This window comes from Cercospora beticola, chromosome 8 (assembly GCF_033473495.1).
Source record: "Cercospora beticola chromosome 8, complete sequence".
NCBI lineage: Eukaryota > Fungi > Ascomycota > Dothideomycetes > Mycosphaerellales > Mycosphaerellaceae > Cercospora > Cercospora beticola.
The window spans coordinates 2,398,958-2,425,393 of NC_088942.1; the positions used below are offsets into that span (position 1 = coordinate 2,398,958).

The 26,436-nt window shown below is 52.0% G+C and overlaps 14 protein-coding genes across 14 annotated transcripts; 8 read left to right on the plus strand and 6 right to left on the minus strand.

Moving 5' to 3' along the window:
- Positions 1–589: 589 nt before the first annotated feature.
- Positions 590–1,240, plus strand: RHO25_012182 (uncharacterized protein; the record flags this gene model as incomplete). Its single annotated transcript, XM_023603584.1, has 2 exons — positions 590–643; positions 806–1,240. 2 exons carry the CDS (start codon positions 590–592, stop codon positions 1,238–1,240), a joined length of 489 nt encoding a protein of 162 aa, XP_023454971.1.
- A 286-nt stretch (positions 1,241–1,526) lies between these two features.
- On the minus strand, positions 1,527–2,358 carry RHO25_012183 (uncharacterized protein; the record flags this gene model as incomplete). The annotated part of the gene is made up of 2 exons (XM_023603585.2): positions 1,527–1,760; positions 1,813–2,358. 2 exons carry the CDS (start codon positions 2,356–2,358, stop codon positions 1,527–1,529), a joined length of 780 nt encoding a protein of 259 aa, XP_023454972.1.
- Positions 2,359–5,446: 3,088 nt separating this feature from the next.
- On the minus strand, positions 5,447–6,061 carry RHO25_012184 (uncharacterized protein; the record flags this gene model as incomplete). Its single annotated transcript, XM_023603586.1, has 1 exon — positions 5,447–6,061. The coding sequence occupies one exon, from the start codon at positions 6,059–6,061 to the stop codon at positions 5,447–5,449; it is 615 nt and encodes a 204-aa protein (XP_023454973.1).
- A 1,407-nt stretch (positions 6,062–7,468) lies between these two features.
- Positions 7,469–8,715, plus strand: RHO25_012185 (uncharacterized protein; the record flags this gene model as incomplete). The annotated part of the gene is made up of 4 exons (XM_023603587.2): positions 7,469–7,697; positions 7,750–7,875; positions 7,925–8,491; positions 8,567–8,715. 4 exons carry the CDS (start codon positions 7,469–7,471, stop codon positions 8,713–8,715), a joined length of 1,071 nt encoding a protein of 356 aa, XP_023454966.1.
- A 506-nt stretch (positions 8,716–9,221) lies between these two features.
- On the plus strand, positions 9,222–11,106 carry RHO25_012186 (uncharacterized protein; the record flags this gene model as incomplete). Its single annotated transcript, XM_023603588.1, has 5 exons — positions 9,222–9,452; positions 9,513–9,953; positions 10,006–10,344; positions 10,408–10,962; positions 11,014–11,106. 5 exons carry the CDS (start codon positions 9,222–9,224, stop codon positions 11,104–11,106), a joined length of 1,659 nt encoding a protein of 552 aa, XP_023454967.1.
- Positions 11,107–11,467: 361 nt separating this feature from the next.
- RHO25_012187 (uncharacterized protein) lies at positions 11,468–11,977 on the minus strand (the record flags this gene model as incomplete). Its single annotated transcript, XM_023603589.2, has 1 exon — positions 11,468–11,977. The coding sequence occupies one exon, from the start codon at positions 11,975–11,977 to the stop codon at positions 11,468–11,470; it is 510 nt and encodes a 169-aa protein (XP_023454968.1).
- A 454-nt stretch (positions 11,978–12,431) lies between these two features.
- RHO25_012188 (uncharacterized protein) lies at positions 12,432–13,357 on the plus strand (the record flags this gene model as incomplete). Its single annotated transcript, XM_023603590.2, has 3 exons — positions 12,432–12,858; positions 12,909–13,030; positions 13,079–13,357. 3 exons carry the CDS (start codon positions 12,432–12,434, stop codon positions 13,355–13,357), a joined length of 828 nt encoding a protein of 275 aa, XP_023454969.1.
- A 520-nt stretch (positions 13,358–13,877) lies between these two features.
- RHO25_012189 (uncharacterized protein) lies at positions 13,878–15,446 on the plus strand (the record flags this gene model as incomplete). The annotated part of the gene is made up of 2 exons (XM_023603591.2): positions 13,878–14,206; positions 14,258–15,446. The coding sequence occupies 2 exons, from the start codon at positions 13,878–13,880 to the stop codon at positions 15,444–15,446; spliced, it is 1,518 nt and encodes a 505-aa protein (XP_023454974.1).
- Positions 15,447–15,705: 259 nt separating this feature from the next.
- RHO25_012190 (uncharacterized protein) lies at positions 15,706–16,727 on the minus strand (the record flags this gene model as incomplete). Its single annotated transcript, XM_023603592.2, has 5 exons — positions 15,706–15,804; positions 15,861–16,167; positions 16,222–16,466; positions 16,521–16,579; positions 16,637–16,727. 5 exons carry the CDS (start codon positions 16,725–16,727, stop codon positions 15,706–15,708), a joined length of 801 nt encoding a protein of 266 aa, XP_023454975.1.
- A 1,361-nt stretch (positions 16,728–18,088) lies between these two features.
- RHO25_012191 (uncharacterized protein) lies at positions 18,089–18,608 on the plus strand (the record flags this gene model as incomplete). The annotated part of the gene is made up of 2 exons (XM_023603593.2): positions 18,089–18,409; positions 18,546–18,608. 2 exons carry the CDS (start codon positions 18,089–18,091, stop codon positions 18,606–18,608), a joined length of 384 nt encoding a protein of 127 aa, XP_023454219.1.
- An 876-nt stretch (positions 18,609–19,484) lies between these two features.
- Positions 19,485–20,501, plus strand: RHO25_012192 (uncharacterized protein; the record flags this gene model as incomplete). The annotated part of the gene is made up of 1 exon (XM_023603594.2): positions 19,485–20,501. One exon carries the CDS (start codon positions 19,485–19,487, stop codon positions 20,499–20,501), a length of 1,017 nt encoding a protein of 338 aa, XP_023454220.1.
- A 381-nt stretch (positions 20,502–20,882) lies between these two features.
- RHO25_012193 (uncharacterized protein) lies at positions 20,883–21,975 on the minus strand (the record flags this gene model as incomplete). Its single annotated transcript, XM_023603595.2, has 4 exons — positions 20,883–21,194; positions 21,255–21,367; positions 21,417–21,655; positions 21,707–21,975. The coding sequence occupies 4 exons, from the start codon at positions 21,973–21,975 to the stop codon at positions 20,883–20,885; spliced, it is 933 nt and encodes a 310-aa protein (XP_023454223.1).
- A 653-nt stretch (positions 21,976–22,628) lies between these two features.
- Positions 22,629–23,969, plus strand: RHO25_012194 (uncharacterized protein; the record flags this gene model as incomplete). The annotated part of the gene is made up of 1 exon (XM_023603596.1): positions 22,629–23,969. The coding sequence occupies one exon, from the start codon at positions 22,629–22,631 to the stop codon at positions 23,967–23,969; it is 1,341 nt and encodes a 446-aa protein (XP_023454226.1).
- Positions 23,970–24,266: 297 nt separating this feature from the next.
- On the minus strand, positions 24,267–26,249 carry RHO25_012195 (uncharacterized protein; the record flags this gene model as incomplete). Its single annotated transcript, XM_023603597.2, has 3 exons — positions 24,267–25,793; positions 25,850–26,052; positions 26,108–26,249. 3 exons carry the CDS (start codon positions 26,247–26,249, stop codon positions 24,267–24,269), a joined length of 1,872 nt encoding a protein of 623 aa, XP_023454245.1.
- Positions 26,250–26,436: the final 187 nt, after the last annotated feature.

Here is a 26,436-nt window from a genome sequence, read left to right on the forward strand (position 1 = left end):
GTGATTGCTGCTCTTTCGCGCTCCACTGCCAGGACATGGCCGTGAATGCACTGATATTCATCAGGGATTTCAGATTCGGAGTGTTTTCTGGCAGGGTTGTGCATGATTGCAACAAGTCCAGTAGCTACAACATACATCTGATCACAAAATGCCTCCCATAGCCACTTCATCCACAAAGCAAAGTAGGCAGTCTAGCCTTGGCGTCAGCTACCCGTCTTACCGATTGCTCGCCAAGCAGCGTCGACAAAATAACCCTAAGAAGCCGAGTGCCTATCCAAATCCACACGGCCGGTCACGGCATGCACAAGGTTGTCTTCTGCGCGTGAACCTAGCTTGTCACCATACAAATGCCTGCGAGATGATGCATTCACCCCGCTTCAGCAACGTCGAATGTTCGATGTTCATGGCTCGATGTTATTATGCTTTCGCAACAACATCCGAAGAACACTGCCCTGAGGTTCTCTCAACCTCTACAATCATCAAGCAAGCACTCCAGCACCACTTGAGTAATCATTCAGAGACCAAAGAACGAAAAGAACACCAAGCTCATACTAGGATTTGAATCTTCCTCTGACAAATCTTGTTCATCATGCCACCACCATCAGCGATCTCACATGTACTCGAACTGTGTCTCTACGTCAAGGTCTGTACCACACACGATCTTGCCCAGGCAGAACAACAACACGAATTGCAAAGAACCATCTCCACCTTCAAGCAGAATACATCGACCCAATACCGGAAACCCATACCCATTCCCTCCTTACACCCACACAAAGAGAGCTAACTCCACCCATTCTCACAACAGGACATCCAAAAATCCAACACCTTCTACACCTCCATCCTCGGCCTACAACCCGAAGAACTCAAACCCGCAATCCTCAAAGAACGCATGTCCGTCTTCCCCGTCGGAAATACCACAATTCTCCTCTTCACCCTAGGCCAAACAAACGAAGACGTATATCCCATTCCCTCACAACCAGATCTCTGCGTACCAAAACACGGCCCCGAAGAGAAAGTCATGAAAGCTTTAGTCGAAGGCGGAGAACAGCTTCGACAACATTATTGTCTCGCAGTAGAAACCAAAGCTGAAGCATTACAATGGGAGAAATATTTGAAGGAAAAAGGTGTAGAATGTCACGGGAAGATGGAATGGCCACGGGGAGGCTATAGCGTGTATTTCCTTGATCCAGATGGACATGTTGGTGAGATTGCGAGTCGTGGGATTTGGGCGCATTGGTAAGACTACATATGCAAGTGAAAGTCAACCAAGCAGAAACGAATGCGAACTTGATGGAGAAGAAGTCAAAGTTATCATAACACATGCTATCTGCGTACGGAAAATGCGGCCAATGCGAGCTGAAAACGCTCATGCCTGCTGATCATAAACAAACAATGTAAAAAGCGAGCCGGAGCTCTGCCCGAGTGTCAAAACGCCAAGTGATGCAATATAATTTTTGATGAACCACAACCATGTCTCGTTGTCGCGAAAACTCATGCCGTCATGTCGTCACACACTCAAAAGTCGTTTAGATCATGCGGCCAGCACCGGACATGAGGTGGGCGAGGGACTCGTGGTCGCGCTTGGCTGGGCCGGCAGTGGCCTCGGGGAAGTTGGAGGTAGTGACTGCCGAAGGGGTGAAGACACCGTTGTTGACGAGCCATGCGGCGGCGTTGAACTCGGAGTAGAGCTCCTTGACACGGAAACCGTAGGTGTTGTTGGCGTCTGGGACGACGACGAGGATACCATTACCGACGACAGGCTGTTATGTTCGTTAGCGATCTGTTGAATAGAACTATCACGGATTTACTCACAATGTTGTTGGACTCAGTTGGCTGACCATTGGCAGAGCGGAGAGTTTGCCAGCGAGTAGCAACGTGATCGCAGCCGTGATAGGTGTTGAGGGTGTCGAATGGGATGAGTGGCTGTGCTCCTTGAGCGGCCATGAAAGCTGCACGGCTGGCGAACGAGATCTCGTTGACGACGAAAGGACCAGCGTTACCACGGTTGCGGATGATGTTGACAGCAGAAGAGTAGTCGATGAAGTCCTCGGTGAGAGCCTCGAGGGCAAGCTCGTCAGAGTAGTCTTGAATGAGGCGGCGGAAGATCTCGGCACCAGCAGCGGCCTGCTCGTCGTTCAAGCAGAATGATGGAGTTGGCGCAGGCGCAGGGCAGTCAGTGCCAGTGGTAGGTGGCGATGTTGGAGTGGGTGGCTGAGGTGCGTTCTGCTTGCCCTTGCCCCATTTGCCGTAGCCCTGGCCCTTCCACTCGTTTCTCCAGATTGGGTGCTCTGGTGCTGGAGCAGCGAGAGCAGTAGTAGCAAGAGTCGCCGCAGCGAGCGCCATGGTGGTGAAGTGCATCTTGATTATGTATTTGGGAGTTTTCGAAGATTAAACAGTGATCGCTGTGTAGGCGATTGCGGCAAGTGAGCGAATGTGTGAAAGCGACTGGTGCAGATGCTGATAGCAAAAGATAACAATGGCGAGGCAGATGGATGTAGATATACGTGCCACAGCAACCCACCTGTTCGTTGTTGTGCAAATAGAAGTGGGTTCCGACCATCAGCCATGCGCTTGGCTTGTTGACGATAGCATCTGTGCAGTCCGCCATTCGTAGCGACCCAAGACTCAGCTGCAGGCCATCAGATCATGCAGAATCCCGTAATAGCAGTCAACAATTCTCCGATATCCAAAGTCCGCCTGGGCAAGCATCCCGGACTCGCGAGCACAGCGCGCGGTAAGCGAGTGGAGACTCATTCAATGCGCTCTGGATGCGCATGCAACCCTGCCCACAGCCACGACGACCCCTTGGCGAGTTCTGGTCGAGCGCTGCGTTTAGACATCGCTGACTTGGGATGGCGAGCGCTCCGCCTGGTTCAGTCGATGATGCGTGCAGTGACTTGGGATAGTCGTTCGAGTGGCCGTTGCCCAGATACGGCTCTCCATGGTGCGGCACGGCGGAGTAGCGTTTGCGGCAAGGGTTTCGATGGTGCAAAGACAGCGAAGCCTGGGGGCCAAGAAGCCAGTGGATGATGTGGGACTTGGCGAGTGAGAGCCAAGAACAACCAGTTTTATTCTAGGTGAAGGAGCTGCTGCCCGTGACCGCCTCCGGCGTGTGCAGTGTTCGGGCTGGCCGAATGCATGCTGGCACCCAGACGCTGAGCGCGTCGATAGTCTTGTGATGCCGCGATATCAATGCTCGTCTTCTTGGGTGGAGGCCTTGTGGTCGTCGGCTGCTGGAATCCGGATCCTGGCAATTTCGCTGTACCTGTCACCGTCGATGAGCACGGCATCTGTGAACAAGTGGAGTGCCGTCAAGGGCCAATCCGGTTTGGATCGGTGTCACGCTCGAAGCGGTATCGCGCACTGCGGCATCCATGCGAGGGATATGCGCGACTGGGGGAATGCGCATGTTGTGGCTGCCGCGAGGCTCGCAACCGATGGACGACGGATACAACGACCGCTCCGCGCGCTGGCGGCGGTGGCTGCTGACCCTCCGCTGAGCGCCGCGCCATTCAGCCTCTGTCTCGGACTTACAACGCTGCCCTCGGAATGGCCGTCGTGGGCCGCGCCGGGTGCGGAGCGGAGAGTATTGAAAAGTGATGACGAGTGGAGGTCGAGTCGCTTGGGGAGGAGACGAGACGAGAGAGGCACGACTTCGGCGAAGCTATCCGACCCGCCAAGCCTCAGCTGCTATTGATTTCCCACTCCACTCTCTCGCCTCTGCGCAGAGGCGACTCGTCATTGCACTGCATGTCTGCCGGTTGCTAGGGCGTACACATCTACGACAGCCTACCTGTTCATCGGTCCCGTCGCGGCAGCACAGCATATCCTGGCTTGTGCCATGTTACTCAAGAGCCAGCATACCAGAACCAGGCTGTCGTCACAATATCACAAACAATCGACATTGTCCTCTTGTGCCAAGGGCTGAGTATGCCTCACATTCTCGCCGCGAGCTTCACATTCACGATGCCGGTGGCGCACAGCGTGGTGCAAATCTCGCTTCTGCGGCACGCCGTCTTGTGCTGTTCATCCGCCCGTCATCGCGCCACGCTCCTCGAGGATGAAGTCGCGCAGTACCGTAATGACAATGGCGTCCGTTCTGGCTCGCGTGGCTCGCGACGTACTCTTCCACGTGCTCAACGTTCTCGTTCTCCTGGACGCCCTAAGCGTTGGTGATTGCACAAGGGCTTTGTTCACAGCCCTACTCCACCAAGACCATTTCGCACGTGTGCTGTCCCTATTTATCCTTTCCAACGTCCCAAAACGGCTGCTCCTTGTCTGTCTTGGCAGCTGTACTTGAATGCATGCGGCAGCCTGTATGTCAGCATGAAGGAGTACAGATTCTGGCCACAGCTGCTGCCCCCCTCGCTCGCGGATTCATGCGCCTCACCAACGTCCATTTAGCCGCCTGTCCAGACACAAGTGAGAGCACTGCCTTGAATCTGAGTGGCACAGCGCTGTCTACAATGATCATGAGGTCGGGTCTCTCGGCCAGGCGCAGCTGGCGATATGATTGACCAAAGCTATCTGCTTCTGTCAGCATCTTGCTGGTTCGTGCAGTATATTGACAGCACTTGCCCATTCCTGCTGACAGGAGTGTGGCGTTCCAGAAGCAAATTAGACGCCATTGCAGACCAGGGCTCAGCTGCAGTAAGAGTCAGCATCGCAGAGCCCTACGCCTTGTAAAGAAGTGCTCGCGGCTGAGAGCGCCGTGAGCGCGTAGATCCAACCCGGGCACTCCTAGTGCCGTCACGCTTAGGCGCGGCAACCGAGGTAGCTCAGTGTGGTGTGGTAGTACGAAGTCATAGCTTTATGCAGTGTTTGCATCTTGACGTACCTTTCCTGTCAAGACTGCTAGAGTTGCACAAAATTGCATTTACTTGTGACACTTCGACACGAGACCCATCTTTTGCACTTCTCGACTTGCGTCTTCCGCAGTTCCAGTGTTGAGGTTTCGTATTCCCTTCTGCACGAGGCCGGCTGGGCTCCTGCCTGCTAGTATGGATACAGCACGGGCGAGGAGACTCCTGACGTAAAGCAAGAAGTCATGGGCGCTTCAGGAAGTTCTGCGCTATAGTCGCTGCAAGGCACGAAATCATCTGCATGGTGCTCAGCCTTCACGTGAAAGGCAACGTTCCGAAGCCTGCAGCTTTCCTTTTGGCACTACGAAGCCAACAACTCGACGCCCTTCGCGAAAGCTGCCAAGTCGCACACGTTGAATGTCGTTGCAGAGGTGAGGAGCTGGCGACCGGTCGATCGTCAGCCGTGCTGCGCTTCTGAGTGCTCGTTGAAGTTGTTGAGTCCAAAATTGCCGGAAAAACCGAAGAAGTTCAGTAATAACCATGCATTCAGCCTTGAGTCCTCAAAGCACTACCTCAACACCCGCCGCATTAAAAACTGAGCTCAGACGGCGTACTCATTGCTTCGTCAAGTCTTGTTCCGGCGGTCACCGTTCTGACAGTTCCAGCTCAACATCTCTGACACTCCGGAATGGTCCTTGCAGTACGCCAGGTCCACTCATAGCGTTCAGTTCGTCATCCGTGACCTCGTCTTTCGCCTTTGTCCAGACAGCCCGCCACGCGCCTTCCGCATGCACTTTGACCAACTTGTTGCTGCTTGGTATCCATGGTGCCTTGAGCTCGATATCCACTTCTACAACATCTTGCGCTGCCAGCTCTATCACATCATCGCGAGGCGGCGGTAAAAGGCGATTGAGTTTCAGACCAGGGCCATCGATTGCTTGTCCAGATACAGCGTCAGTCAATTGCAGAACGCCCGTGTTCAAAGATGACTTGTCGATCGGCGTGTCCCAAGTGAGGAAACTGAGGGTCGCCGTGGGGTGGGTGTTTTGAATCGTGACTTTGACGGTCGGCACTGGGAGCCAGGTATGTGAGAGGAAGATGCGCAAATCGTCGACCGTCGGCTCGTGAGCTTGCTGCCTAGATGGACTGGCCATATCGGCAGACGGAGTGCTGATAAAAGACGTGCTCTGCAGGTAGTAAAAGGTGACACAAGCTGCTGACAGTCCTGCAAAGATGGCGAGGTTCTTCGAGGTCAGCATTGTTGTCAAGTTGAGGACCTCACTGTCGTGGCAGAGCGAGTGATAGCAGCGCCTCGCCTAAGTCACGCTCGTCAGTTGTCACATGGCATTAGGCGAACGTGCAGGAGTTTGGAACTTTGGGCAGTCGCGGAGCCCAGCGACTCGGTCGGCGAAAGTGTGATTTTCGGGAGCCTTCCGAACATATCAGAGAGCTCAAGCAGGCTGTAACGCGGTGGCGGTCTTCTGTTGCACGCGATGAAGCGCGCTGCGACGCCTGTTTCGACTGGAAGACGTGCAGTGGAGCTGTTCAGCCGCCAACTGCGCCTCGTTCCTATGCCAAGACTGTGCTGCTCACTTAACCTGAATCCGCCGAACTTCTCCGCCTACGTCTTTCCATCCACACTCCCATCAATTTGAGGACATCGCTCATTCGTACACTCTGAAAACCAGCAAACACGACTTCCTTCTCCTGCATCCAGCCTCGAGTAGATGCATTCGGGAGCCAAAGCTCAGTCATGTCCATTTTCAAAGGAGATGTCCCTACGCGCCCTGCATGTTTCAGATATCGTCCTGTGCTTCAAACGCCAGCGCTTGTCCGAGAAAATACATCTTCTCCAACGTCATTCACTTTTCATTGGTGCCCTAGGGGACGAATGCTTTCACGGACACATACACCATCCGTTAGAGGCCCAAACGGCAGTGTAGTGCATGCGAATCCTTCTCCACGCAGCTACTTGGCGATTGCTACCATTCTATAGCAAACGAACATCTTGACGAGGCAACAGGTCTGAAGGAACACAAAGAACTATCTCTCATGCAAGGCCAATTTCGCGAACAGCTGCCTCCGCAGCGTTACCAGACAAACTCGAATTACAACGAACGCGCTAGCCCGTCGTCCTGGCCTTCGCGCCGTCCTATCGTCCATGTGATCACCGTTGCGCTCTTGCATTGTTTGTCACAGAGCCAAGCCGCCCAGATACTCCATGTGCCGCATGTTGAGCTTGGAACCCAGTCTCAGTCCATGATCTACGCCCGACTGGTTCTGCTTCAGACGACTCTGCCTTCCGTGTCGGGCGGCAACTGCTCTGGACGCGGTAGGATGTCCGCAGAGCTAGCCGTAGTCCTTCTCGGCAAGCCTCATTACACTGCAGGAGTATCGACATGTCTGACTAGTAGGTTGCGGCTATAAAGGCCTGCTACATACTTCACTCTACTTCACGACACCACGGCCTCTGCGAGCTCGAGAATCGTCTTCGGTTGAAGCTTCTTCACTTCTGTCTCTCCTTCATACAATTTCTTCCCTCTGGTAGGGTTTGTCACTCCTTCGATACCCTTTGATTCTTGGACAATACAGCTTCAATCGTTGACGAATTCGACTTTTTGCGCATTCGTTCTCAAATTGCCGGCTCTTGAAACCTCGCTTTCAATATGCATTTCTCACTCCTTACCACGGCGACTTGGATCGCCTATGCCAGTGGCGCAGCAGTGGACCTGCTCAAGCGGGACACCCCACTGACTGTTGTGCTGACCTCGCTGGGCGACAGTAAGGTCAAGGCTTCCGTCACCAACAACGACGCTCGTGGCTACAATCTGTTCTACAGAGGTACCTTCCTAGATGGAGATTCGCCGGTAGACAAGTTTACTGTCAACGGACCAGGTAAGACGTGACACTGAAATCCACTTCAGCTCTCATCACTGACATACAACAGCCTCCCGTGCAGCATTCAACGGAATTCTGCTCCGCATGGCCACGACCAACCTCGAGGCCACTCATTTTGTGCCCATTGAGCCGGGTCAGACCATTTCGACCGAAGTGGATGTCGCTGAGCTTTACGGTAAGCGTACATGACATTATCAGATTGCGAAGACACTGACAGCTGGCAGATGTCGAAAACACAGACAAATACACTGTTCGCGCCACTGGCTCCATGCCATACGCCGACTTGAACAGCACGACCCTTTCCGGAGAATCAGTGGCCTTCTCGAGCAACACCCTCACCTTAGACATCGACGGCGACAAAGCAAAAGCAATCCCATATCTTGCTCACAAGATCGCTCACAAGCGAACTGAGCTCGACACCCAAGGCTGCTCTCGAGAAAGGGGAGCTGCTCTCCAGACCGCTCTTTCTAACTGTGCCGATCTTGCGAACAACGCCGCCTCCGCAGCGCAGGCTGGCCACAAGATGCAAGAATACTTCAAATCTTCTTCCAGCTCCGTTATTCGCACTGTGGCCGCCCGCTTCAAGGCTGTTGCTGATGAGTGTGCGACTACCAATAGCGGCGTCACCCAGTCATCTTGCGAAGACGAGTACGGCGCCTGCCAATCAGGTGTGATCGCATACACCTTGCCTTCGCAAAACTACATTGCCTACTGCGACATCTTCTACGATGACCTTCAAGCTATCTCGAAGCGATGTCACGGCCAGGATCGAGCAACGACGGTGCTTCATGGTGAGTTGAGCTCGTCCCCTACCTCAACGTTATCTCAGACAATCCTGGCGCTGACTCTGTATGTCACACCAATAGAGAAGACTCATGCACCTCGCGTCTATTCTCCAGGCACCGATGATTACGCTTATGGATACTCGGCTTCAAGGGCTCTATCCTCTCAGCAGGCCGTCAACAACGCAGATACCTACGCACTTTACGCCAACGCTTTGTACGCAGGCTGCTGATGTGACTCCGTCTAACAATACGGACCAGCGCTCAGTCCCGCGAACAGATCGCATGACAGCTTGGCCCAAGGAACAGACGTTGAAAAGCCATGCCGCTTTTCGGCCGGTCTCATATAGACACTACTCCAGCGTGTAGTGAATGAATCATGAAGCATTGCACGGTCAAGTTCCATTTCGCGAGTGCTTCTCATAACTCCAACTGCAAGAGTTCGAGCGAGCCATTGACTCATCGGCTCCGAAATCAACAGCATAAGCTTCAAGAGGCTGAGAATAAACTTCACCGTTTCTCCGAGGTACAAGGGCCATGACGCTTGAACTTTCAAGCTACCCATCCCAAAACGATCATACCCGGCGGCACAACAAAATAATTGCCATGATGGCTTATGCAGATCTCGGCAAAAGACCCATGTGATAATGCTAGAATGGGGGTGAAGTAGTCTACTTCACCTCTCTATACCACGCGCTTTGATCACCAGTCTATCCTGTTTCGGAAAGCTTTTGTGAACATGGTCTTCAAGCAAGAAGTTGAGCTTGAATTTCCAGGCAAAGACTTGATTTCGTGGTACTTTGACAACCCTCGAGTGAAGGAAGACAAGCAGATCTACATCGATGCGGACAACACCAAACGACATTATACTTTTGCTCAGGCAAGAAGTACGATACGCAAGCTTGCTGCTGGCTTCCGGAAGGCTGGACTGAAGAAAGGTGATACCGTGTGTGTGCACAGCTTCAATGATGTATGTCACGGACTATTATGCTGCATCTGCTACAGCCATTCCGCTGACTTCAAGCTCCAGATCAATTACTCCATCCTAGCCAATGGTATCATAGCAGCTGGAGGGATCTTCGCTGGCACGAATCCATCCTACCAACCGTACGAGCTGGCCCACGCGATCAAAGCGGCACACATCAAATTCCTCATAGTCGAGCCCGAAATTCTGAAACACGCACTCAAAGCTGCAGACGACTCTGGATCAATATCAAGAGACCGCATACTGATATTCGACAATCGAGAGCGGCAGAAAGTGCCAAATGGATTCAAGTCATGGCGGACGCTTCTCGAGCATGGCGAAGAAGATTGGGAGCGATTCGACGATGTCGAGATTTCGAAGAAGACAACAGCAGCGAGGATGTTCAGCTCGGGGACAACAGGACTTCCCAAGGCCGCCATGCTGACGCATTATAATCTGATCGCACAGCATATCCAGATCAATGACTGGAAACCAAAGCCTTACCAGGTGAGCCGGACTTGAATTGTGTCTTGCAGCAGGAACTGATGTCTTTGAGCAGATCAAACGTCTCCAATGCACGCCCATGTTCCACGTCGCCACAGCTCCATGCACACACTTCAGCCCGCTGAACAATGGCGTCGACACATACATCATGCGTCGCTTCGATCTCGAAGCCTTTCTCAAGTACATCGAGAAGTACGAGATTACAGACTGCGCAACTGTGCCACCGATGGTCTTACAAATTATCAACTCCGACTTGACGAAGAAATATTCAATGAAGAGTATCAAGTTCGCAACGTGTGGTGCAGCTCCCTTGGAGAAGACCCAGCAAGCGAAATTCCAAGCTCTGCTGGCAAAGGACGCTCCTTTTACACAAGTCTGGGGTATGACTGAGACGGTATGCTGTCCTCTTCTTCCGTTGAAAGTTCTGATAGGATATGCTAACGTATTCTGCATCCAGAGCTGCATCTGTACCAACTTCCCCTACCCCGAAGACGACGACACCGGAAGCTGCGGCCGTCCTGTCCCAGGCGTAGAATTGAAAATCGTAGACATTGCCGATCCCAACAAAGAGATCACAGACTACGACGTCCGCGGGGAAGTCTGCATACGAGGTGTTACAGTAATCCCAGGCTACTTGGACGAAAAGGCGACAGCCGATAGCTGGGATAAAGATGGCTTCTTCCATACAGGTGATATCGCATACTGTGCGAAAGAGACAGGAAAGTGGTATATCGTGGATCGCAAGAAAGAGTTGATAAAAGTGCGAGGCTTCCAAGTTGCACCGCCTGAGTTGGAAGCTGTTCTGCTCGACCATCCTGGAATATCAGACGCGGGCGTCATTGGCGTCAAGAGGAATAAGAATGATGACTCTGAGTATCCGCGAGCATATGTGGTGAGGAAGAGCAATGACGAGGGCAAGAACTTGGACGCACAAGCTATCATCGAATTTATGGGTTCGCGGCTTGCGAAGTTCAAGCGTCCGGATGGAGGTGTGGTGTTTCTGGACGAGATTGTAAGTTCATGCCATTATTGTGACTCCTCGGAATATACTGACCTTGCGTAGCCTAAGAATCCAAGTGGCAAGATCTTGAAGAAAGTCTTGCGCGAAATGGCGGCAGACGAAATGAAGAAAGAGAAGCAGACTTCCAAATTATGAGCACGCCAGGGAGTATTGGTTCAGCTATGCATTTTCGGTGGAAGAGCCAGTCGATATAGCAGCATATGTCTCGAATAACCTTATGTACACGACATTGTGTTGAATGTCTTCTCCGATCGACAATCCACTTCTGAGGCGCGATGCAGGGAGGACTTTGTTGGTCAGCATCCACGGTCTACAGGAGGCGTATTGTGCCAACGTGTTCTGTGAGCATCTCCTAATCACGCTATGCATCTTGAAGTGCTGACGCGCAGGGCGGTTCGGCAGGCATGGTGCTGCTGGACCCCATCACCCACCCGGGTATATGACCGCGGCGCACCGCCTGTCTGCCCTTTGAGACACAACCACTTCCCTGGTCCTCTCATACGCCAGTGGCGGCCAGACTATCACCCGGACCTCTTATCCCAGTATGCCTATAGCAGACCCAGACACCATCTGTCGATCGCCTCCGCCAGTGTAATATGCTCACACTCTCGCGGTTGAAGGTGATGTCGTCCGCATCGCATCCTCTCATCGTCAACCACACTTCAGCCGAGTTGGAGCCTTTCAGCAAGCTGACGCTGACATTTGTAGCGTTGACTTTCCACCCCGGGTTGTCTTTTCTGAATTGCACAATCTGTTGCAGATGTTCCGCCAGATTGGCAGCCGGAGGCAACGGACATTCGTGAACCGACGCGTTGACCATCTCGAAATCGGAAGCGACGTGTTGGAAGAGGATGGGGTCGAAGCCGTGGCTCGTGGTGTGCGCTTCCATGACTGCTATCGAGAGCCATTCGAGGTAGTCCCTTGTGGAGCTGAACTTCTTATTCGGGTATTCATATGGACTGCTTGTGGCCGACCCTGTCGACTGTGTCTCTTCAGTACTATCCATCTATACCATGAGTTGCATCATGCATTGTCGCCAGAAGTAGAGCTGAACGAGCTGAACGAGCTGAACGAGCTGAGGAAAGATGGAGAGGATCGCTTGCTGATCTGCCTGATGTCATCCGATTTTGTGTCCATAGTTCTGACTGAAAATCGACTCGCAAGCAAACGCTTCTCATCGACTAGGCATCATTAACAGCCATTGAGGCGTGACATTCATGATCATGCTGGAGGAGGTGCATTGTCGAGATACAGCTGGAGGTGAGGGACGACCCTGCCACGCCTGCCAGACAAGCCGGCGAGCACGCGGCCGAGACAGTTCCACCAACCAAAGCTTCGGTTGGGGTGACAGCATACCTGCACTCCACGATGTTCGATCGTTCATATATTTCTTGGTAGGTCATTGCTCTCATTTGCTCATCATTTATTAGTTCTGCAACGAGCACAATCACAAGTTCAAAATGTCTATGACACTCGAGGACGCGAATGCCACTCCGCGGCAGCCAAAGCCATTCCCAAACATTCCAGACAATGTCCTGCAACAATTCAGCATGAAGGGCAAAGTTGCTGCCATCACTGGTGCCTCTGCAGGTATTGGGTGGGCCGCAGCTGAGGCTATCGCTGAAGCAGGTGGTGATGTTGCTCTCCTCTACAATTCGAACGACGAAGCAATCTCAAAAGGCGCCAAGCTTGCCGAACTGCACGGCATTCGTGCGAAGGCCTACCAGCTAGAAGTGTCGAGCTCTGATCGAGTTGACAAGGTCGTTGAACAAATAGTCGCAGACTTTGGAAGACTAGATGTCTTTGTTGCAAATGCGGGAATGGCTATTTCGAAGCCACTTCTCGAGACCTCTGATGAGGAGTACAGGAAGCAAATGGAAGTGAATAGTAAGTGTCGACGGAGCCGAGCAGACTGTAACCTTCGTTAACATGATCAGCCGATGGTGTCGTGTGGCAAGCTCGTGCTGCAGGCCAAGTATTCAAGAAGCAAGGATTCGGCAACCTCATCATCACAGCTAGTATTTCAGCACACATCGTCAATGTGCCTGTCGATCAGCCAGTAAGCACGGAGACCCTCGGGCTATGGGCATGCAGCTGACACCGATAGGTCTACAATGCAACAAAGGCAGCCATTAGGCATCTCGGCAGATCTCTCGCTCGAGAATGGCGGGACTTTGCTCGCGTCAACATTGTCTCGCCTGGCTTCTTCGATACCAAGATGGGCGCTGCCCCGAAAGTGCAAAGCGAGGCTTACAGAATGACGCCGCTTGGTCGACAAGGTCATGTCCGAGAGATCAAAGGCTTGTACCTTTACCTCGCTTCAGATGCCAGCTCATACCAGACTGGCAGCGATACAATCATCGATGGTGGCTACACGCTGCCTTAGAGCCACGCACATCAGAAATTGAGAAATTGAAAAATCGAATACTCGGTCCAGATACCTGGTTTCGCCTAAGTCTCCGGCATCAGTGCTCATACGAGCTGTCTTGTGTCTGGTACACTTCACCAAAGCTTCCAAAATGTGAGCATATTTGTCCGTGTCTACTTGTCTGGTGAATCTCCAGCGGGAAATTTTCTCATCTCGCGTTCGGCCATTCCAGCTGAATAGGTCTCTGATATCGAGCCACGGCACGACGAGCTGCATGTTGAAGCACAATTCATTGTGTATGAAGCTATGGGAACTGGGTTCCAATGATGAGGGAGGAACGGACACCGCCATATCCATGCAGCAGGGGCCAGCAGTGGGTCCCATGTTGGGCCGGGATTGGCTGGGCATCATGCACGGTGACACAAAATTTGGAACCCATCCTGCGAACCAATGTCTGCAACAACCACGATCTCAAAGTTTCAATGTAGCTGAACTCGTGTTGAAATTTTGCTACTTTTCTCTTGAAGGAAAGCACAAGATGACTGCAGCGGCGGAAACGGCTGCTGGCCAGCCAACCGAGTCGACGCCCCTTCTCCGCGATGATCGCTCACCTATCCACCACAACTGCAGCGAAGAGAGCGTCGCCACCGGCAAAGACAATGAGGAAATTGTAATCGAGGAGGTTTCTTTGAGAACGGAGGCGTCCATCCTGGTCAGGTACTCAGGACCGCTGGTGATCACGTACTTCTTGCAATATGCCTACCAAGTCATCATCATTGTGGTTGCGGCGCAGCTATCTACCGAGGAAATCGCTGGAGTTTCGTTGGGCATAACAACGGCGAACATTACTGGATTCGCTGTCTTTGAGTATCGGTCTACTTGACCTTCAAGCTTGAACACTTGCTAACGATATTCCAGAGGCATGGCAACTGCACTCGACACGCTTTGCTCACAAGCTTATGGCTCTTCAAGTCTCGCTGATGTCGGGTTATATACGATTCGCGCAACCATACTTGTGCATCTGGCTGCAGTGATACCCATAGGTACTCTCTGGCTCTTTTCCGGTCCGCTCATTGCAGCAATAGTACCTTCTCAGTCCTTGGCTTTGCATGCGAGCAGCTTCTTGAGGTACACACTGATTGGAGTACCCGGCTTCGTGACATTCGAGAATGGAAAGCGATTCATGCAAGCCCAAGGCGATTTCACCGCCGGAATGATTATCCTCATCCTCTGCTTGCCGATCAATATCGGACTGACCTACCTTCTGGTTTATGTCGCCGATATGCGAGTAGCTGGTGCAGCACTTTCGGCGTCCTTGACGAACTTTGTACGACCAATCCTTCTCGCGGCCTATGCAAAATTTACCAAGCCATCGACTCTGAAATGCTGGCCGTCAACCTCCGAGATCAGCTCCGAGTGGCGCAAAGAATGGGGTCTCATTATGCGGCTCGCAATCCCAGGAACTCTGATGACGCTGAGCGAATGGATGTGCTTTGAGATATTAACCTTCGCCACGGCATTTGTGAGCGACGAGGCGCTTGCTGGACAAACCTTTATTGGAACTATCGCAACCTTGGTCTGGCATGTTCCATTTTCAGCATCTGTGGCATGCTCAACGAGAGTCGGACAGCTGGTCGGCGCCGGAATGACAAGCTCCACACGCAAGGTGATGAAATGGTACGCAGTTGTATTCCTGATTGCTGGACTGTTCGATGCGCTGCTCGGCACGGGATTTATCTTTCTTACTCTGCGGTACCTGGTCCACGACGTTAAGGTGGCGCAGATAATCAAGGCAGCCATCCCATATGCGGCTGTATTCATGATCTGGGATGCGACAGTTAACTGGCCGCATAGCATCGGACGAGGATTCGGATGGCAGGATATCGGAGCTTGGTGCACAATGACCATAAATTACCTGTATGCCGTGCCTGTTGCAATTTTCCTCGAGCTGGGCCCGCCAAAGATGGGTATCTCCGGCCTTTGGATCGGATTGGGTTCTGCACTATTCTTGACCACCGTCATTGAAGCGTTCGCCATATGGAAAAGACTTGCCAAGACGACGGATGGCCGTGTTCTCCGATCAACATCTGATGATGAATCACAGTGATCTGAGCCTGCTTGTCCTCAATACAAATCCTCGCGCAACGCTTGCTTTGCGAGGCATCAATAGCTTTTGCGGCAGAAAGCTTCACCTTCTACCATCGGAAGCGTACTACCGACTTTGTTACCATTGGTGACAAGTTTAGTCGCCAAATAGCAGACTATTTCATACGGACACTACAAACGATACTTCAAGATCTCAGCAAGAGCAGAAGCAAATCCAACTGGAAGATATGGCGTGTCACTGCAATAGCTGGGCTTCGACTTCACATGCTGCCATGGCCATATCCCGCTGGGCTTGCAGAGCCCGCAGAGCCTTCTCCGTACGCATCGCACATCGGCATATCAGCTAAAGGACAATTCGACTGCTTTACCGTCAGCGAGGTCGCAACTCCAAATGCGATTCATGGACTTCACTTACCTGTATGCAGATTGCCTGTAACATTGGCTCTGCACTAGGCGGAACGCTGGCCGGAGGACTACATCTCTTGCCAAACGTATCCGAAAGCGCTTTTCCAACAGTAGCGACGTCCTCATCGGTAACTCCGAAGCTCGCAGCAGCCAGTCCCACCTGCTGGATGAACCATCCAACGGCAAGGTTATCGAGATCCATAAACTTGTGTACCTCGTACATCGATGTTCTGCCTGCATATGGCGCGACAGTGTTGCCAAATTGAGAACATCCTAGCAGGACGGCGAAGTAAGAGTAAAGGTGGGAAATCAGAATGCTGAGAAATCCATCAGTCAACGGGTTGCAGATTGCTGAACTTGGTGCGACTCACCCTTGATTACTATTTGGATCGTTCGCAGGCATGTTGCTCTTCAATGGATCAGCACCGCCTCCATCGAGGAAGTTGACCATAACGCCTTGGTCGCCGCCCCTGTTGGTGGTTGGGCCTTCGCCACTGAAGTATGGAGCAAGATTCACGCCTTCATACTCGCCCGTGCCTGGAGCGAGGATTCCATCAACTTTGACGAGTGAACCTGGCATGGAAGTATAGTTGCCAATGACAGCCGTATTCACGATCTGGAGATCAAGTCAGCACTGCGGTCTGTCAATCCATCACTGTACGTAACGCACCAGCGTCAGGACAGTCTGCTGGTTGGCGGCTGTGTTATCCTTCAGCAGCGCAGTTGTGTCTGGTCACACTCCATGTCAGCTAGTGGTGTCGATGCTAATGGTAAAGGCTCGCTCACACTTGTCGCATAGGGACGGTGCGTCTTGACGCCGACCTGGCAAAGCCGTGGACGAGAGCAAGAAGCTCAAGAACGCAAGACAAATCTTCATAGTAGCGGCTGTCTTTGGTCAAACTGCGAGAAGAGCAAATGGAGCTGAAATAGCTTGAAGGCTGACAGTTCTCATATATGTTGGCAATCGCGGGCGTCCGATCGATAGTGCCCGACAGAGGGGATCGCACGCCAGCCCTCTCCCAGGCCTCAACACTTGCGCTGGTAGCTTTATCGGATTGTCTCGACTACTCTGCATTTGACATCGAGCAGGGCTGTCCATGTTGATTCGAACCCAAACATCACCATCGGTTTTTACTCCGCTCCATCTCCGCCCACGATACAACAACACCAACCCCTCGATCCCCGCACAAGCTTTAAGCATGCATTTAAACATACCTTGTGCTCGACAGGGGTTCTGTCGAATCAAAATCAACGTAAGTGTAAGCTCAATCAACAACTCCTCCGGAGACTTGCCTTTCCGTGGCACGGCAAAAGTTCTTACGAAGACGGCATGGGTTACCATAGCTCTAGAACCAAATCTAACAGCGTCGAGGACACCGATCCCTTCTAATCAGCTCTTCGCTTGTCAGATTGGTGACGTCCATGACTACCCATGCTTCACCAACGATCGTGGTCAGCTCTATAGATCTTCCACGATAGGAAGGACAGACATGAAGCGGCGGTGCTTCGCACACCTGCAAGCCCCGCCTGGAGTCTTTGATTAGGTCACTGCATCAAGGTCGAAGCTCGAGACCATGTGCCGGGCGACGCGGAGCAGCAGTCTAATTTGTGGCAGCCTGAACGAAGCGTTAACCTTTCCCAGCCACTTCGAATGACATCTATTGTGATGAACCTTTGGAGGTGGTTCCCCACATTTTGGTCTGGGAAACTCCACGCTCGGTGTATGCTTTGACTGCCCGAGGTGCTGAGACTGGCGGAAGCACTTAGTTCGATGTGCATCCACACAGTATCTGATCTTCAGTGAGGGCGAATGTATCCTATCATCCTTCAGCAAGCTGTTCTTGTCAGACCAAAGCCAAATGTGCAATCCAGGCTGCTTGTTTTGCTCATAAGCTCGCTGGTTTGTATGCACATCATACGCTCATGACCAATCAACAAGACATATGTGAATCATCAGAGCAAGAGCAGCCTCTGGGTCCCATCAACCCAGTGTACAGGAGAAACCATGCAATGACTTCCACTCGACACGTACTCATTCTGCTTTTCTATGCATCAAGAAACTTCCACCTTCACGAAAGGCTAGTTCCCGTTTGCGAGAATGGCGCAATCATGGTTTGTTCTCAAGCAAATGCTCTCTCAACACGAAGACGCAGCAAACACCAAGTCGGGCCATAAGATGAGGCGTCGCCGGGTCTCTGGGAGTTCTGTTGGCATCGGAAAGCAGATCGAGCCCCCGCTATGTCGTTGAATCCGAACTCCAAGAAGGGCAAGTCTGAGTGGCCAACTCTAGCAGAGGCCAAAGCGAAACAAGAAATCCCCAAGCTTGACGAACCCTTCGAGAAGATCGACGCGCCGACCATGCCTGGTGACAAGCTTTCCAAGATCAAAGACAAGGAGCTCAGTGAGGGCTACACCATGATCGACAAGAAAGGTCTCCCAAGACCAGAGGAACTCGAGCGGAATGGCAAGCCTTTTGCTGGGGCTATTGGTAGTGTGGCAGCTGGGAAGGGCTCTCCAGGCATGACAGCGGACGAGATGGTGGAAGGCTTTGTGAATGTGGTAAGTCGCGCAACCTTGCGACATATTTCTGATCTTCGTCGTCGCTAGTGCCTAGGGAGAATTGTCCTAAACTCGATTGCATCTGCGACTCCGTTTGCAAATGTTGTTCTGAGCTCACGCTAATCAACAATCATAGCCAGGAGATTCAGTCGAGGTCGACGAGCACGGGAAAGTGGTGAAAGTCACGAAGCACAATTGATGTATTGGAAGCTTGTTTCCATTGAAGGTCTTGCTAGAAGGTCGGCGCGAGTGCAGTTGTCCAGTGGCAGACTGGCGAAGTTTATTAGCAAGTAGTGACATTTCACTCGTTGTGGTCGCGAAGAGCTGTAAGCTCCCTTCCAACTAATTATCGGTGCCATGGCAGCTTCACAAAATCTTGCAACGCGTCCTTTTCGTCGTATTCGTCGGATTTTGTTTCAAGTCGCACTTTCTTACCAATACCTGGACTATCCTGGACTCGCCATGTTGGCCTAATAGCCCTTGCCGTTTCGGCTCGTACGGGCTTCCGATCGGAACTTCGGATCAGTTCAATTCTCTTCCTACACTCCTGCCTTATGAAGCCGTCCGCGATGTTGCAAGAGCCAAACAATTGATACAAACACATAGCGACAACATCATCGAAAAAGCGCGAGAAGTTGCTTGCAAGTTCAACAGTCAATCACCAGCCAAGATGGCATCGTCCTCCCTCCAGGGTACATGGTGCGGAACATAGCCGGTGTAGGTGCATTAGCCGTGCTTGGTCCTTGTCCGAAGCTGGACAGCTCGGCCAGCCAACACGCCTCCGTAAGCCGGCAGAAGTCAGACCAAAGATGAGCCTCTTGACACCATGCGAGCCTTTGGTACGTGGAGACGTGGAGCACGAGGGGATCCCCTTGGCCTTGGGGCATCAGATTAGGAATCTATTGTAAGCTTGACTACTCTTGACCCAGCGAACATATACAAAGCTCCAAGCCTCCCACTTCGTCTTGGTCCTTCATCTCAAAACCTCTTGCTTCGAACGGACTCTACATTCCGACATTCAAGGCAGGAAGCCGCATCTCATACAACTCAGACTCAATAACGATAATCAGCAAACATGAAGGGCAAGGTCGCTTTGGAAGAGGCTTTCGCGTTGCCACGCAATGCCGAAAAGACACAATGGTGGGCAAGCCTGTTCGCCGTTGACCCAGCCAAGCACACCAAGGAGATCAACGACATCAACAAGCTCCGCATCGAGAACATGGACAAGTACGGCGTCGGTTACAAGATTCTTTCATACACAGCACCAGGTGTTCAAGACGTCTGGGACCGAAAAGAGGCCGATGCACTTGCGAGAGAAGTGAACGACCACCTTGCGAAAGAAATCAAAGGCTTTGAAAACCGATTAGGTGGATTCGCCACTTTGTCTATGCATGATCCACAGACTGCGGCAGATGAACTACGAAGATGTGTGAAGGAATATGGTTTTCTCGGAGCTCTTGTGAACGACACACAGCGAAACGACGAGTCTGGAACTGGCATGATCTTCTACGACAACACAGAGTGGGATGTGTTCTGGTCTGTTGTGCAGGAGCTCGATGTGCCGTTCTACCTTCACCCAAGAAACCCAACCGGAGTCTTTCACGACAAGCTCTGGGCACCACGAAAGTGGCTCGTCGGACCACCTCTCTCATTCGCACAAGGTGTCAGTCTGCACCTGCTTGGTATGGTCACCAACGGCACTTTCGACAGATTCCCCAAGCTCAAGGTCATCATCGGACACTTGGGAGAGCACATTCCATTCGACCTTTGGCGTATCAATCACTGGTTTGAGGATGTTAAGAAGCCTCTTGGCCTAGATTGCAAGAAGACAATTCGTGAATACTTTGCACAAAACATCTGGATCACCACTAGCGGGCACTTCTCAACACCTACGCTCGAGTACTGCATCAAGGAGATTGGAGCTGAGAGGATCCTATTCTCCATTGACTACCCATTCGAATCATTCCCGGATGCATGCAACTGGTATGATAACGATGTGAAATTGGACGGCGAACACACCGTGAAGGCTATTGGACGTGATAATGCCAAGAAGCTGTTCAAGCTTGGGAGGTTTAAGGACGATGAAGCATAGATATAGACTTGTATGACAAAGCACTTCTTCTCCACAATTCACATGCATATCTCAGAGCCTCTTGTGAACCTGTACCGGGGAAAGATGCCATAGCCAAGCCTTTCCTGCTGTCCTCTCAATGCGGCAAATGGACATCCATCGGATCGGACGCAGCCAAGACTCACAGACATCATTCCAACAAGACGATCCTTGATGCAGAGCAGTCTAGCCTTCCACGTTGCTGACAATGTGCATGACGGCTATGCTTCCGAGACGCAAATTTTTTGATTTTTATTTTGCACATGCCATTTCAGGAAAAACCGGAGTTCACGGAAAACACGGTGTTTGAAGTCGTAACGAAGCTCATCGCGATTGCGGTCATTAAGATATGTTACAGATTGCCTAAGAGCCAGCTCCAGAGGACACCTGTGGCACGCTGCCAGCTCCCTTCTCGTCATCTTTGGCCAAGGCCACGTTATATTCAAGCTCCCATTCTGCCTGGGCATCACCTTTGCGAGGCTCAAACTTGACAACAAGCGAATCTTTGACAGCAAAGACGGAATCGTCATCCAGATACTTTGATTCGGCATCGAAGATCTGGGTTGTGATTGGCTTGTGGCCCTCGTGTTGTACAATGTAGTGGATATGTGCCGGTCTGTATGGGTGGCGATCCATGAGCTGCAGGAGCTTGCCTGCAGGGCCATCGAAAGGTACCTGTTCGTTATTAGCTGAGCCGCGGGAAAGTCGTTTTTTTTTTTTTGAAATGAGACTTACAGGATATGGGGTAGGTCGAAGGCAGTAAAAGGCATATTCGCCATTAGCGTTGGTATAAAATTTCCCTCGGAGATTGTGCTCCACTTGATCTGGATCCTGCTGTTCGTATAGGCCTGCCTGTTGTTAGCATAGATGTTTGGTCGATGGACAAAGTGCAAGTACCATTTGTGCTGGCTTGCCACACATCGACGGATGCATTCTGAATTGGCTTTCCGGTTTTCGCGTCGGTCACAACGCCATGAACATAGGCCACCTGGGCGTCTTTAGGAGTATTGAATGTGATTGTGCCTCCAAAGTCTCGGACTGGGTGGTCATGTCTGAAAAAGGGCCCAAGAATAGCAGAGGCAGTGGCGGCGTCATCGGCGGCCGCTGCCTTCCTTACCGTGATGTCGTCCACCAGTCTGTTCCTGATCAGTACTGAAAATCCAAGAAATTTGGCGGGCAGAACTCACGATTCAAGTCCAATCACGTCGCAAAGAAGCTGGCCTTCATTTCTCCTCTCATTACTCATTTGACCCGCCCAGTTGACGAGCTGCACGCCAGCCATCCATTCATCGACAGTAAGATCGACTTCTCTAGCAAAGTCGTGAATGTGGCGAATCAGTGGTCCAAGAACTTCTCGCAGACGAGCATCGGTCTTTGGCCCCATGGCCTTGATGATTTGTTCGGTCCATTCCTTATTGAGGCCGACATCTTGCTTGTTTGTCCCGTTGGTCGCCATGTTTTTCAGTGTATTCTGTCTTGGAAGAGGAAATGTGATTCTCGTCAGACAGATACTGTAAGAGTGGAGAAGAGTGAGCAGAGGAAGGAGGAAGATTGGTGCAACAACAGTGGCATTAGAGCTCTCCCGACCTACCAGCTCCCAGGGTGGTCAGTGTTGGCTCATTCAGGCATCCAGCCGCAGTAAGAATCCGAGCTCCAGACAGGTTCCGAAACTCCTCAGCGGCTAGGCCCGCAGGTGGAAGAACCCCCTGCTCTTCGGATGCAGCAGAGGTTCTGTCGGACGCGGCGGTTATCAGCGGCCCGTCAACGACGTGCATCCCGCGAGCTGCGCGGAGGTTTGGGTCAGCAGCGCGAGGTGCTCGATCCGAGCACTTTTGCTTGGTCTCGCCCACGGCTACCGAACAACCAACGACACTGCAACCTTATCGCACGGCTCAGGCTTGATAGAGCTACGCTGGTTAGAGCTGTCATGATGGAAGAAGAAATGGTTATTAGATGTCTGCAGAGACCGTCAATGGACAATCATCATCCACACAAACAACACAAATCACAAACATCAAGAGCCTGAATTAGCACGAGCTTACAAGAAGACTTTCAAAGTCCTTCATCACATCAACTCTTACCATCGGATCAGAAGACAATCAACACATCATGACTCAGCCGGGATCAAACTGGAAGCCCTTCAACATTGCTGTTGTTGGTGGCGGTATTGGTGGTGTTGCAGTTTCCATCGCTCTTAGGAGAGCAGGCCACAACGTCACCATCTATGAGCGAGCAGACTATGCGGGCGAGGTCGGTGCATCGATATCCTGCGCAGCAAATGGCATGAAATGGCTACGAGAGTGGGGTGTCGACATCGAGAAGGGCGACGGCGTCTATCTTCGCAAGCTCATCAACCGCGACTGGAAGACTGGTGAGCCCGTGAGCGTGTACGACCTTGGAGACTATGAAGAGAAGTGGGGCAACCCATACTACATGTTCCACAGGCAAGACATGCACAAGATGCTCATGGACTGCGCTACGCAAGAGGAAGGCGCTGGCCAGCCAGTCAAGCTCGTTGTCAACCACAAGTGTGTCGACCTCGACACCACAACAGGACGCATCACGTTCGGCAACGGAGTCGTTGCTGAGCATGACGTTGTCATCGGCGCTGATGGCATTGGCTCTCAAATTCGCAAACTCATCGGCATCCAAGTGGAAAAGCGCCCTGCCGACTCCAGCTGCCTCCACGCCAACGTCATGACCAAGGACGCCGTAGCACGAGGATACGAAGACTACTCGAAGAACAGCGCCATCGAATACTGGGGCGGCCACCACAGCTGGAACAAGATCGTTCTCTCTCCCTGCAACAGCGGCAGCCTGCTCTCATACTACTGCTTCTTCCCACGCGAAAAGGGCGACTTCACGGAACAGAAATGGGACGCCGCGAGCACAGTCGACGAACTCCTCGCCCCATACCCAGACCTCGACACCGGCGTACGAAACCACCTCGCAATCGGCCAAGAAATTCGCCCCTGGAGACTCTGGGTCCACGAGCCATACTCCCACTGGCAAAAAGGCGTAGCCTGCATCATGGGCGACGCCGCCCATCCAATGATGCCCGACCAAAGCCAAGGAGCCTGCATGGCCCTCGAAGACTCCGCAGCCCTGGGTCTCGTCTTCCAAAAGGACTTCTTCCCCGGCAGCGTCGAAGAAGCCCTCCAACTCTACGAGCGTGTCCGCCACCCACGCGCCTCCAAAGTCCAAGCCGCATCTGCTCGTGCACGAGAGAACATTCACGAGCGTATTGGCTTCTCAGACAACACTGATAATCCACTCTACAAAGTCAAGGATGAGCAGAACAAGTTGACTATCACCGAGATGAACAGCTATGATATGCGGGAGGATATCAAGACTAAGTGGCCACAACAATGGCCTCAGTCGCTGGGCGAGATTAGCAAGCCGAATGGGCTGGCACCGCAAACGAATGGTGTTGCTGTTGCTGCCCACTAGAGAATGAGAAAATCGTACCTACTTCCATCGTGGCTGAGCGTTGAGCGCGATCTTGTTGGTTTTGTAAAAAGATACCTTATATTCCATCATCATTTCTCCCAAAACTTCAATTCCTCTCCCGTTCTGCACTTTTGACTTTCGTTCTAATCGACTTTGCGAGCGAAAAGCTTTCTCGTCTTCAGTCTGTCTCATACACGATAAAACCGAAGTGAATGTCCAACATGTGCATGAACATGACAAGCATCATATCTCTGCGTAACTTCATTCGTGAAAGTCTTGAATCTTGCCATCATCATATCATATCACCATGCCATCCATCGGCCACAGAGACTCCCAATCAATATACAGGTTATCGCTTAAGAGCGGGTCAGCTGTCCAGTTTCCATCTGTCTGCTCTGGGAACGAAGCTGAAAGGCTATCAAGACTGCTAGCATCGAAATCAAAACCCATCATTCCTTCCAAGCCGGCACTGCCGCCAGCACTGAGATCCATGTTGCTGGGTCCCGAAGATGGCGTTGTATATGTCGGCACCGCCGCTGTTCCATCATGGAAATCAGCAGTGAATAATTGACTGACGTACTGATTGCTCTTCTTTCGACGTTCGCGACCCATTTGTTCTCGTCTAGCAGTGACGGCGTCATTGAAAGTGCTGAGAATCTCGTAGTAATGGCGTGCTTGCGGTGACACGATTGCCAGTCGTTCCAGAACTGCGATGGCATTCGCGAATGCCGTGTCAACCTCGGGGACAGGTTCTGATTGGGCAAACATGGAGAAGCCTAGAAGGAGTCCAGCTGCGAACATCCAGGCTTTCAGTAGACACATGTTGTTTGACAGAATGCTGGAGTTGATAGACATGTAGCCAGTCTTGGCCATGTACACGGCGCTGTCCAGGCAAGCTTGCGCCAGATCTGAGACTGCCGAGGACTGCTCCAGCTTGTCTACACTCGGTCGGCGTCGCCTGCGGATTTGTGTGACCAAATGTGATATCAAGAAGGGCCGGGTGACGAGGATGATGGTGAAGTAGTATGAGCAGGCAACATGTGTAGAGCCGATGAACAGCTCACGATCAGCCGGTCCAAGAGTGCTCTCTTTCAAGCTGGCGAAGTGTCGAAGCTGGACCGGGACTGATTCGTTCCACTTTCGCAGACGTTGTAAGAAGGCGTCTGCTGTTTTCGAATCCATACTTTGCCCGCTGCCGAGCTGTTGTTCCAACTCGATGATGTGCGAGCAAATGCCAAAGACAGCTCTTGACGCGATCCAGCGCGGCTTGTCGAATTCGCCAACTTCACCATCTCCGTCATAAGCCGAATCGTCCTCAGGTCGCATTGATGGAAGACCGCCGGGTCGTCCAAGAATTGAGGAAACGATCGTGTCGAGAATGAGCAGACTCTTCCAGGTTCGCCATCTCGTCAGACATTCGGACGTCGAGAGTCCTTTATACTGATCTTTCCTGTGCAACCCAAGAGCACATGCAGATTTCGAGGCTATGCCCAGGTACATGAACGCGGCGTTCCGATGGCAAGCGCCAAGCATGTAGAAGGCCATGAGGAGAAAAACTCGTACCATGTCCAGGCTAGGATCGCAAAGGAAGCCTTCGAAGGCATACTTTTGAGCGCAGCTGAATGATCGGGTGGCATTGTGCGAATCGAATGGGTTCTGCCCACGACATTGATGCCCGATGGCGAGCATCATATTCAGCATGGCCTGCTCAGCTCGAGATCTTTTGTCGTCCACTTCGATGAAGATGCTCGGACTCAGCGCGTTGTGCCGGTCTAGGAAGCCATGTATCTCTGCAACAGTGAACAGGTCTAGTATACCGCTTGACTGCGCGTAGGTCAGCTTTTTTGAAACAACGTAAAGAAATAGGACAATTAGCTTACAGCTTCGCGGTAGAGCTGCACCAGAGCGAATTTGTCGCCTCGAGACAAATCAGTCATCACTGGGCTTTCATCACGCGGCACTTCAATCTCCAGCATGTTGTCCTTGAACTGATTCTCTGTGAATGCTGAAGGACCCATGTATTTCTTGAGAATCCGTCGCAGGAAGTGGAGGAAGGAAAGCGATGCATTTTCGCCGACGTATACTACAGAATATTAGCATGATATGTATGGGACCTGGACGTTGACAGGATAACTCACACTTCTCTCCTTTTGAGCTCAACAACATCCGACTTTGAGTCATCCGCGAAGCGTCTTTGCCTGGCTCCGGCGTGTTACTGGGTGAGGTATGAGTGCCAGTTCCAGTCTGTGCACGCGAAGTGGCCCCATTGGTCGCTTGCATGTTTGCAGTGGGAGCAACAGGTTCTGCCCCCCTTTTCGACCTGCCATGCTGAGCCGTCTGTGACCCTTCTTCCAGACGAGGATCATATCGCGGAGATGCATCCTCTACGCTAGGCGTTGGAAAGGGCGAAGTCTTCTGCCTTTTACGTGAGGATTCGAGGTAAACACAGGCATCGATCCGCTCTCGC